General features: G+C 40.0%; 1 protein-coding gene across 1 annotated transcript in view; it reads right to left on the bottom strand.

The window, feature by feature from the left end:
* The window catches only part of Gmap (Golgi microtubule-associated protein), a 164,748-nt gene that overhangs the window by 124,496 nt on the left and 27,603 nt on the right, over positions 1-12,649 (bottom strand). Inside the window, exon 2 of the mRNA XM_065217071.1 lies at positions 10,024-10,122. Coding sequence (XP_065073143.1) covers positions 10,024-10,122 — 99 coding nt within the window. The remainder of the gene's footprint in view (positions 1-10,023; positions 10,123-12,649) is intronic.

The following is a 12,649-nucleotide window of genomic DNA, read 5'->3' as shown; positions in this document are numbered from 1 at the left end:
GCCAAACTCAAAGTAAATGCGTGCGGCCCAAGCGGATGCAATTACCTGTCACCTTTTAAAACGGAATTAAAATTTACACGCCTGAAAATACAAAAAAAAAACAACAACAACATTTCTTTCAATGTTGTCCCACAAACGCCGCACATAATTTCATCTGTGGCGGCGGCGTTCTGAGCCACCGAGTAGAGTACCCTCGGCGCTCCGTGGCATGCATAGTTGCCGTTGAGCCAGGTTTACACACATAAATACAAACAGAACGGCTGGTGCTACGGAATCGAGGTAGCACTGAATAAACCGACGTCGTCGTCGTCGTCGTCGTCGGTGGCAAAAGGTGACAACATACGCGCAGTCATAGTAGGCCGTCTCTACACGGTTGGGCAAACTCATGGCCTGCTTGCTTTTCGTTCATTTTGCATTTTACGAAGCTTTAAAACACAGTTAGAACTCGAAACTAAAATTAAGGTACCCACTGCGCTCTCCGATGCCGATCGTCGTCTCCTGGAGGTAATTCAATTCATCGCTGACTTCCAACTGTTTTCCCCGACGACGATAATGATGATGACACAGATGGGCGCGCTCCTAACTAGTCACTAGTGACACTTCACTCACTACACTACGTTCGATTCACACCGCCACCTCACGGGGGGGGTTCAGAGCGTTTATGCAAAATTACCCAGCAACCAGCACTTTTCTTCCGGATCAACCGTCGACTGAATGCGTAATTAGCGCAGGTGGTTTTGCCTATTTATACCTTTTGCGTCGGCAGGACACCCTCGGGGTTCAACCGGGAGCAAATGTCAGGGGGACGTCGATCAACCAATCAGGGAAGGAACTTCAGCTTATCACCCCCCAACGGGTGATAACGGGCTTCCTGCTAAATCTCGCTGATCCCCTACGGTGGGTGGAAAACTGGGAAAATCGATTTGTTTATCTTTGTGATAATACGACGTGAGTGTTTTTGGTTTCTGGAATAGAAATTATGACAGACACTTAAATTTGACACATCGAAAATAAATTAAATTGATCAGCCGATTGCTTGGCTGTCACAATAAGCCCTAGATTTAGATCTAAGTAAGCTGAACATTCGATCAATCCGCCATTGGTTTTGCTCAAATAAAAATGCAACAAAATAGCGTTAGGAGGTTACGAAACTTGTCAACGGTTTAGTATAAAACCGTGTTACTGTGTTTATCGATCGATTCCATTTTCGCCCTTATCTCAACCGATTGCCAATATTTGTCTAGTTTCAAGTGTGTAGAGCACGCGGGGTAAAGTCAACCGCATTTTCCGTGCATCCAGAAGGAGGCCATGTGGCAGACCACCATTATACCATTTAATACGTTTGTACACAAGTATACGGAAACACCCTTTAAAGCTGCATGGCCACGATAAAGCGGACTAGCGGAGCAGAGCAGATATGGAACCTATCTCCTCCGGTTCGAGGAAAGTGGAAGTCGCTATCATTGTGCAAACAATACCTATATGAGTTGCGGTGAAAAGGGAAGTGCAACACACTCCCAGTCCAGCGAGATACGGCCCCAATAAAAAATCCTCTGCGATCGGAACCAGACAATATCCCCGAGGAAAGGAAAGAGACGGCAAAACGCTTCATATGAATCGGATAATTTAATGCGTGCGTGGTAGTGGTAAATAAGGGGATGATCAACGTCTGCTATATTATAAGTATGAGCGCATGGTAGGCTGTGAATCATTTATATCATAATAATGCGGTTTGATAAGGTGGTTTAAATGTCACCTTAGATAAAATATGGCTTCGTTTTTTTTTCGAAAAAAAAGAAAGGTTTACGTAAACCGTCGGCGCTTTATATGGTAATACCTTTACCTAGTATCAGCAGGGGGTAAATAAAGTCCTAAGCGATCATTGCCGACGCCAACATTTTAGTAAAGAAGTAGCAACAAACAGTTGATTAGTCATGTCAGAAGATTAGCGACTCGATCTCTACATCATGGATGCCAGCCCAAGTAACATTTGAAGTTTTATAGCGGTTTTAAAGCATTCTACAAGTCCAAATCATGGTCTGCAAAACCCTCATAAAACCCAAATTGTCACTTGAGAGGTGTTGTAACATTGACAGAACTCTGCAGGTAAATTATCAAAATTCCAAATCTAATCGACTACCTGTTAGAGCAGGAGTTCCTCAGGGTAGCATTCTTGGGCCTATATTGTATAACATTTTCACTTCGGACCTCCCTGATTTGCCTCAGGGTTGCCACAAATCTTTGTTCGCTGATGACACAGGCATTTCCGCTAAAGGAAGAAGTCTTCGTGTTATTTGCAGCAGACTTCAGAAAAGTTTAGATATTTTCTCTTCTTATTTACAAAAATGGAAGATTTCTCCCAACGCTTCCAAAACTCAACTTATAATATTTCCACATAAGCCTAGAGCTTCCTTTTTGAAACCTAGTAGTAGTCGCATACTCACTATGAACGGAGTTCCAATTTCCTGGTCAAACCAAGTGAAATATCTTGGATTAATATTTGACCAAAAATTAACTTTTAAATATCACATTGAGGGCATTCAAGCCAAATGTAACAAATATATAAAATGTTTGTATCCTCTTATAAACACGAAATCCAAACTTTGCCTGACGAATAAACTTCTAATATTTAAACAAGTTTTTAGACCAGCCATGCTTTACGCTGTGCCAATATGGTCTAGTTGTTACACTACCAGGAAAAAAGCACTTCAAAGGATTCAGAACAAAGTTCTGAAAATGATTTTGAAGTTGCCTCCCTGGTACAGTACTACTGAGGTACATAGAATTTCGAAAGTTGAGACTTTAGAACAAATGTCCAACAAAATAATGAATAATTTCAGGCAAAAATCGTTGCAATCCTCAATTGCAACGATTAATTCCCTTTATACTTAGATAAGATTTAGTTTTAGTTTTTAGTTTTAAGATATCAATTGTTATACTGACATGCAGGTTTAAAAAACCTGTTTAAAATAATGAATTGCCAAGACAGGAACAATGTAAAAACACTTATATAGCTAACAATTAAGGCTGGTAAGTTACTGCAGTAACTGGAGCACCTAGGTTAAAATGAAATGTAATTTATTTTGAATTTGGAACAAATGAAGAGTTAAAAAGAAGCACAGTAACATTTTCAAGTTCAAATCTGTAAAGTCCGACTGCTTTAAAAAGTCCAATCCGGATAAAAAAAAATGTTCAAAATCATAAAATGTTTTGCAAATTTCAGAAGCATATTTCAAAAGCACTTGCACCGCCAGCCTGAAAATAATGGGTTGGGACATTTTTTTATTCGGGAAATAAATTTTGACACCTAAATTCGCTCTAAATCTCGATTAGAGCCGTATTTACGGAGATAAATCGATTTAAAGATTTTCATACCAGCCAGCCTGAAAATAATGGGTTGGGACATTTTTTTCCGGGACAAAAAATTTTGGCACCTAAATACGCTCCAAATCTCGATTAGAGCCGTATTTACGGAGATAAATCGATTTAAAGATTTTCATACCAGCCAGCCTGAAAATAATGGATTGGGACATTTTTTTTTCGGGGAAATAAATTTTGACACCTAAATACGCTCCAAATCTCGATTAGAGTCGTATTTACGGAGATAAATCGATTTAAAGATTTTCATACCAGCCAGCTTGAAAATAATGGGTTGGGACATTTTTTTCCGGGACAAAAAATTTTGACACCTAAATACGCTCCAAATCTCGATTAGAGCCGTATTAACGGAGATAAATCGATTTAAAGATTTTCATTTCCGCCAGCCTGAAAATAATGGGTTGGGACATTTTTTTTTTCGGAAAAAAATTTTGACACCTAAATACGCTCCAAATCTCGATTAGAGCCGTATTTACGGAGATAAATCGATTTAAAGATTTTCATTTCCGCCAGCCTGAAAATAATGGGTTGGGACATTTTTTTTTTTCGGAAAAAAATTTTGACACCTAAATACGCTCCAAATCTCGATTAGAGCCGTATTTACGGAGATAAATCGATTTAAAGATTTTCATACCAGCCAGCCTGAAAATAATGGGTTAGTACATTTTTTTTCGGGGAACAAAATTTTGACACCTATATACGCTCCAAATCTCGATTAGAGCCGTATTTACGGAGATGAATCGATTTAAAGATTTTCAGCCTGAAAATAATGGGTTGGGACATTTTTTCCCGGGACAAAAAATTTTGACACCTAAATACGCTCCAAATCTCGATTAGAGCCGTATTTACGGAGATAAATCGATTTAAAGATTTTCATACCAGCCAGCCTGAAAATAATGGGTTGGGACATTTTTTCCGGGAAAAAAATTTTGACACCTAAATACGCTCCAAATCTCGATTAGTGATCATGTCCTTTTGTATGGTGTTCATATTAGTTCATAACTCTCTCACTACGCAGCGCTAGTGTGCATGTGAACTTCCTATGTAAACTGTATCTCGAGAACCTGGCCGTATAGAAAGTGGCTTTCTTCAGCAAAGTTGTTCAGGTGACCAAGTCCTTTCGGATGGTGGTCATATTATTTAAGAACTCTCTCACTACGCGGCGCTAGTGTGCACATGAACTTCCTTAATATGTCATGTCTGGAAAGCTTGTCCATATAAGATGTTGCTGTGCAATGTGGGGACACGAAACGGAATAGGGATGACGTGTAGAGAGGCTGTAAATCGATTTCGGACGGGTATGGGTATTTCCGGAAAGGGAACGAGGTGTATAGGCCAGAAATCGATGCCGTTTGATCGTTGGGAAAAAAGGAAATTTAAAGTGTTCAGTATTGCCTTAACCAAGTGTTCAACTGTGATGAAACAAAACTGTTTTAGAAAAAAAAAACGCTTCAAATATCTTAGGTCTCAGAGCATGTAGTTAAAATGTGGATTTCATAAAATCAGCCGTCGCGCGTGTTGATTGATAAAATCCCAGGTAATAATTTTGGGTTTATAAGGGTTTTGTAGATCATGATTTAGACTTTATTTTTTGCAAAATACAGCACGTTGCTGTGTTCAGGCGTTTTCCAGGTTTGGCTCATTCCATTTTTATCTATAAATTAGGAATTTGAGGAACATTGGAGGTATTTTGTGAGATCGTTTAACTAAACTATATTATACAAACCATTCATTACATCACATATGATTGTTAAAATCACTCTTAAATAACTCGGAGCGTTTGGTACGGTATCTCCACGCATCCTTCTACCCCTGTAGATTCACGAAATGCATATTTATTTAAACTCGAGTCATTTCACAGCGGCAAATGCAACGCAGTAGGCCTGGGCGTTATGATGTTTGTGTCATATCTCAGATATGCTGCAAACATCAATGTTGATAAGAAAAATGATTAGGCGTTACCTAACCTAATCATTTTCCATGATGCTTTCTCTACTGGCTGCGTTTGTATTAGATTAGATTAACAGACTTGAACGGCTAGATCACAGAATTGATAGAAAATCATAATATTAGTGATTAAACCAAGAAGGAATCAACTCTGCAGACTGTGCCGACACAGCATGGGCACATTAAGGCACACTTTGATAAGTAGGACACAAACAATTTAATATAAAACGGCATCACTGTTGAGTGTTGACGTTTTGCCAATCGTTGCTAAGGTTTACTACTAGGTTCAATACTTTGTTTACTCACAAATGAAGCTAGTGAGAAAGCTAGTGTATCACATAAAACCTAGGATCATAAAACTGGTGATACAAGGATTCAATCAAGAATTTAAAAACAACATACGTGTACCCACCGGTGCTGAGGATCTTTCGGAAAATTCTGTAAGTACTGTCTGAATCGTGAATCTCTTCAAACCTAGCAAAACTAAGTCCGCCTCTTCCGAATCACAGCACAAATCTCAGTGGATCGTCAACAGTTTCTATTCGGGCCTCACTTCAGTCGAGTTCATCTACACCATGGCCGATTCTTGTCGGTACGGCAGTCAAGACGGCTGAAATGGGTTACCTCTAGAGACGATTGACGTTCTCGATGATGGAATAATTGTGAAAAATGCCCGACGGTTGCCTTTGGTGATACATTTGGAAGGCTACAGCAACACTATGCTACACTAAAGGGTGATACGGTCAAAATTTGGTCAAGGGAAAACGCGTGTAAATCGGTGAAATCGTTTATTTAAAAAATCAAATTAAATTTCTTTTTCAAGTTCAATTAGTATAAAATTCAGGAAAAATATTCAGTTAGGCTTCCGCTTTTCCAAATCCGAATTGCCGGGCCTTACGCTTGACCCCTGCCATCAGATTTTGTACAGCCACCTTGTTCACCTTCTTCGCCGCAGAAAGCCAGTTTGCCTTGAACTGCTGCTCGCCCTTAGCAGTTTTTTTGGTCTTCTTTAGGTTCCGCTTGACAATAGCCCAGTATTTCTCAATTGGGCGGAGCTCTGGCGTGTTGGGAGGGTTCTTGTCCTTGGGAACCACCTGCACGTTGTTGGCGGCGTACCACTCCATGGCCTTTTTACCGTAATGGCAAGATGCCAAATCCGGCCAAAACAGTACGGAACAACCGTGTTTCTTCAGGAAAGGCAGCAGACGTTTATTCAAACACTCTTTCACGTAAATTTCTTGGTTGACAGTCCCGGAAGCTATGAAAATGCTGTTTTTCAAGCCACAGGTACAGATGGCTTGCCAAACCAGATATTTCTTTGCGAACTTTGACAGTTTCATGTCCTTGAAAACATCTGCTACCTTTCCCCTTCCTTTTGCCGTATAAAACTCCTGTCCCGGAAGCTGCTTGTAGTCGGCTTTGACGTAGGTTTCGTCGTCCATTACCACGCAGTCAAACTTCGTCAGCATCATCGTGTACAGCCTTCGGGATCGCGCTTTGGCCGTCGTATTTTGTTTATCATCGCGATTTGGAGTCACTACCTTCTTGTAAGTCGATAGTCCGGCTCGTTTTTTGGCTCGATGCACGGTTGTAGACGATACACCCAGCTTATTTGCGGCATCTCGGAGATAGAGGTTAGGGTTTCGCTTGAAACTACCGGCAACTCTCTTTGTCGTCTCAGCGGCTTCCGGTTTTCGATTTCCCCCCGATCCAGACTTCCTGGCTGTCGACAAACGTTCCCCAAACACTTTAATTACATTTGTAACGGTTGATTTGGCAACTTTTAGCGATTTTGCCAACTTTGCGTGCGAGTAGCTCGGATTTTCACGATGCGCGAGCAAAATTTTGATACGCTGCTCTTCTTGCTTGGACGGCATTTTGACAACTGAAGAGTGAATTCCAAAATCAAAATAGGAGCAACATTCTACACACACACACCTTCAAAATGAGGGGTGTTCAGGTTTTTTAAATGCAAAATTGAAAGAAATACGTCAAGTTGATATTGACCAAATTTTGACCGTATCACCCTTTATGCTATGCTGTTTTTCGTACGAAAATAACTACAAAGGAATTATTAGCATCGAGCTTGATGAATCCTCACATTCAGTATTGGAAAAGTTCACCAAAACTCAATTGGAGGCGATATTCCAGAATACAGCTCTTATTTTTGAACTAAGCATTTTATACGAAGCGAACAACGAAGGATCAGAGCAGGATCTTCTGCGAGACAACTTTACTATGCAGAATGGACAGTAAAAAAGTCAAGCTTATTAGGGGGTGGCCAGATTTTAATCCCGTTCTTGCCGAGTATCTTCGGGACGGAAATTTTTACATTTTCTCCTGTGTTTTTCCTCGGATATTCTTGTCATTCATTAGCCTCAATTGGCATGGACTTCGATGGCATGACCACAGGACATTATAGCGATGACCACAGAATGCTGTGTGGGGCTGAGTGGATTGGGCGAAATCTGCTCGAGTTCTATAAAGACCTACAGGCGCCGGATAAAGCGCTTCCGCTGAAGTTTGCGGTGGCCGAGAATCCTATTTTCGAAGCATGACAGATGTTCAGGTGGAGATGTTTGATAGTTCTCATCGGTGGTTTTTACATTGCGGAAGGTACCTCAACTGCATCAGATCGTAGCTTGGTAGGCTTAGTGGTGTGTAATCAGGAGATGGTAGAAGGCATCATAATCAGCAAAACGATAGGCTTGGGTTATATATTTGAGAACACGCACTTCTGAGTCGATCAGATAATTTAAAACTTGTTCGACGATGTTGCTCCTAGCGTGGGATTGCACTATCGCTTGTTCCAGTTCTGGGCTTATTTTAATCGGGGAGAAAGGACATCGAGCCAGAATCTTGTGGAATTTGCTTGAACACCATATTGGTTTGATGGTTTCCAGTTCCTCTTTCACCTCTTGACCCGCCAACGCTCTAATGAGAATGAAACTGAATGCTTCCCATTCATCCATCAGAGAAATTGAGAATGTAAACACAATCATCAAAGTCATAAGTTTGAGGGTTGCCAAACTCATGGAATATTGACGCTTTGATAGGCATACTTTGATCGACCTTGAGAGACACGTTCGGCACAGCGCTTGGCACAGCTTTCGGTACAACTCAATTACTCGGCACGAATTACCCCGAATACCCCTAATTGGACTTCTTATTACACTCATTTTTAATTAATCCTTATAACACCAATTTGTTACCAAGTCAGGCTGTAATTGGTCGTAAAAAAGTGACTATCGTGACTACATTTTAATAAATCATGACCAACAATTGAACAGGGTTCAACTCCTTTTTGTAAACAAACCTTGTAAGGCCATTTTCTCACGAATTAAACCTACATTCGTAAACCTAAAACACAATCGAGTAGAGAAGAATTCCCCCTACCTGTTCAGTTTTTTGGTTTGCGTTGATGGTCTTCGGTTCGCTACAAAATGGCCTTACAATGTTTGTTTACTAAATGGAGTTGAGGCCTTTCAATTGTTGGTCTTGAAATAGTGACTTTAGTGACTTTTTGATGAAACAAGTGACTTTTTAGTGACTGACTTGAAAATAGTGACCTAGCCACTAAAATGACCTGCTACCCGAGCAAAGTCTGAGAACAAATTGAAATCTAAATTTGATGTTGTGATTTCGCTGATAATGATAATGACTGAAACCTCAATTTGATATCAATTTTTCCTGTTGATAACAAAACAAGTATTCAATTTGATGTTATGCTAAGGAAATGAAAACAAACCCGCAACAACATATTTATGAAGAGCAGATGTACAGCAAAATGAAAACAAAATTTGGTATCATTTGTCAATTGCGTAAACTGAAATCCAATTATGATTGATGTTGACTTGAAAACTTGATTTCGATTTGCTGTCATTTTGATGCAGCACTTTGCTCGGGATACCAGCCCTGGGACCACCCTTATCATACAAATTTTATAAAAAGAAGGTCCATTTAATTATAAACATATTCTACAAAGACTAAATTACCGTTTAGGGCCACAGATCCATAAAAAAAAGGAATACCGTCTAAAACCCCATCCGCCAACAACGGTACCTTTCTGTACACTTTGCTAACGTTTGCTAACTGAAACAAGTTTACTTTTTCACTTACCGGACAGCATCCGCTAACTTAACTGGATTTCATGTGTTCTGGTTCATCTGGTTGATCTTGAAATTTTAACGCGGACCAATTTGACAGATAAGTGTCCTTTAACTGAAACGTGTTTCAGTAAGCGGACTTTCAGTTAAATTTCTTCCACGTAGCCTAGTGCAAGCTGAAACCAAGTTGACAACCGTGGCTAAACAAACCGTTTACTTGGATGTTTTATCGCTCGATATTCTCTATGATTTGATGAAAGTTCGACCGTATGTCATTTTACTACACGTTCTGATAAACAGTGTGTCCTAGTTGAAGAATACCGTTTACACCAAGAAGTCGCTCTCACGCTGATAAGGTGTGCGCGCGAGCGTAGTCAACAGTGCTGATCATGACGTTACTGGCTGTGACACCAACCAACGTGGCAACCATGAGCCAGCTGAAAGACGGTATATAGGTAAGAAGGCATCCAGGTTCTATATTCGTTCACATGTGTGCTGGTTCCCACCAGGTAGGTGCCCGTTTTCGTTGGTAGGTATTCTTATTCTAGACCCGAATTGATAACGGAAAATCGTTCATGCAGTCAGTACTTACCAGCTTGGAACCCGACGGCGGAGGAAGTTCGGTTGGCGACTTGGACTGGTTCCGTTGCTGTTGTTGATATTCAACAATTTGTTTGCGCAGTGTTGCAATCTGAAAATTCAGGAAGAGAGAGAGAAAGCGCTACATTAGTTTCGTTATCGTTAGCAACAGCAACCAAATGAACGAGTTCGAGTTTGCAACAATCGCAACTCACTCACAACAGCACCGTTGTTTACGTAGTTACGGTTCGCCAGGTGGGGGCTGAGAGTGAGGGCTGAGGAGTCATGGAGAATAGAAAAAGCCCAGCAATTTTCCGATTATAATGTGCAATAATTGCTATTCTCCATAGTTTCCAGAGTGCGCTGCTATTCATAATTCTCATTCGGTACGGTGGTTTTCTGGTCAAATCGGGGACGCATTTGTCGTTTTCTGCCTCCACAGCTCGAAATGGGAAGCTGGGGATGGTGGAACGGAGGCAGTAAACGATGACGACGACGCCTGCCGACCCACGTCGCGTCCCTGAGTACACCTGTTCAAATTTAACATTGCGCGATATCTACGTATGCATGACAGCAGCGTGTGGAGCTGCAGCATTGTCGTGACTAAATAGACAATGCCGAAATTCTTAGTTGAGAATGTAGTTACTATTCACGTTTCAGTTTCAACCCAGAGTTAATTATCAGTGCAAAGTTCTGAAAGCAATTTGTTCCAGAAGCCGTATTGCACTATCAGAGTGTCTATTCATTTTTCTAAATAAAATTCATTGAGGTTTCCAGGTTTTTTTCAGGACTTCAACAGACAATTTCCAAGTTTTTGAAGAAACATTGGTTTGTATTGTGAGTTCATTGAAATTCCTTCCTTTCTTCTTGAGTTCATATATTCTATTCCTAAATATTTGATTGATAAAGGAAATTGAAAATTCTCTGAGAATTCCAGGTGAAATAAAATTCCCTGCAGAATCCAGGGTTTCCAAGTTTCTTTTTTTAAGATTTTGCCATGAAGTAGACTATTGCTTATTCTGCATTATTTGATATGTTTTGTATTAGTATGTGCCTACATTATTCACTAAACATCATTTAGGAATCCTGAAGTTTTCTAGGTGCTCCAAAATGTCCTGGAGTTAAGATTTCGATGGTTAATAGACTATGGAGAAGCAAATGTCATGCCTGAAATACTCCCTAGAAAATTCGAAGTGGTAGTGCAAGTCAGCCATTTTCCAAATGATTTCTGGACGTTGGATCGTATCACCTTAAGAATCCCATACATTTGTTCTCCAAAAATCTGTATTACAGTATTCGTTCGATTTTGGCACAATTCAATTTTAGCACCATGCCAAAACCGAACAGTTTTAAAAAATAGTATGATTTACAATTAATCATCTTAATGGTGACATCTATCGGAAATTATGCATACACTGAGATCCGTTAATTGTTAACACAGGGCAGTTCAGCCAAACAATGTATGATACCTCTATATATGCAATTAAATTAACATCCATAGTTCTTCCTTTCTTATATATTCTACGATAAAAATACTATCCAAGCTCCGCCCCTGGATGGGAAATATAATTGCATAAATAAGGGTTCCCACATTTTTTTCTGGGCTAAGTGCTATACTTTGAAGTCTGTGAAAGGGAAGTCACATATCGTGTGGCATCAATATACATGGAATGTTGTAGAGAGATTGAGCTCGTGAGAGAAAATTTAAGCTCTTGGATTTGAATTGTTTGGCTCTCTTGGGACTGGAAGTAAAGCGGATAAAAAATATATAGGAACATACTGTTTTTATTTAATTGTAGCTTTTTTAACAATAATATCCGCGAAAAAACTAAACGACAAAGTCCCTGAATGATTTCTTTAGGATGTCGTTCACTTTTTTCACCAGAATATGGATCGAAAGCTAATTATTCCATCTTCTCTCAATTTCTATTTGGAGATTTTTATTATTTCCTACCAGCAAAACTGCACCATCTATGTGGAAAATGGCCTGACGATATGATCCATTGTTTACTTATTGTGAACACAGTTTTCACTAACAGACTAATGATTGATGTCACAGAGCAACATTTTACTTTTACTCATCAATTACCATTACCATTGGAATAATCGAAACATGTCAACAATGAATGGAGTCACCAGAGTGGCAGTTAACCACCACTTTAGCTTCCAATTAGGGTTTCCTACCTGGGGCAATTAACCAAAAGTAGATTCCGGGAATTCGATTCGGAAATAGCTATTATTTCACAAAATTTGTAAATTTATTTATATGTACAGGCCAAGGGGTGGTCACTCTACACACTTATTTTGCGTCAACTTTTTTCTCAGTGTGCCTCAGTGTGCCTCAGTGTGCCACAGCGGTGCCGGCAGTGCCGACAAGTCATTGAACTGACTTTTGTTTGCTTGTGAATAATGCCTTGTTATTTTAACAGCTCTTGTTTTTGTTTTGTTTTTCGAAACCTGAGATAACCCGGGATTTCCGTTCCAAAATACGGACCTGGCGGGTGGAGTTTCACCTAGGCCGCGGACAGTTTTAGTCAGAGTCATTCAGTGTTCGATTCTCGGAATATGGAGTCAGAAGTGAAAAATTTTCTGAAGCGCTCCAAATTCGCAGTTTGGTTCTTTGCTTACCCGTGTGTGCT

This window comes from Ochlerotatus camptorhynchus, unplaced genomic scaffold (assembly GCF_037179485.1).
Source record: "Ochlerotatus camptorhynchus isolate MF236.1 unplaced genomic scaffold, CSIRO-AGI_Acam_v1.1 ptg000070l, whole genome shotgun sequence".
NCBI classification, from domain to species: Eukaryota; Metazoa; Arthropoda; class Insecta; order Diptera; family Culicidae; genus Ochlerotatus; species Ochlerotatus camptorhynchus.
Note: the sequence above shows the minus strand (reverse complement) of the source record. Positions and strands in the feature narration are given on the sequence as shown.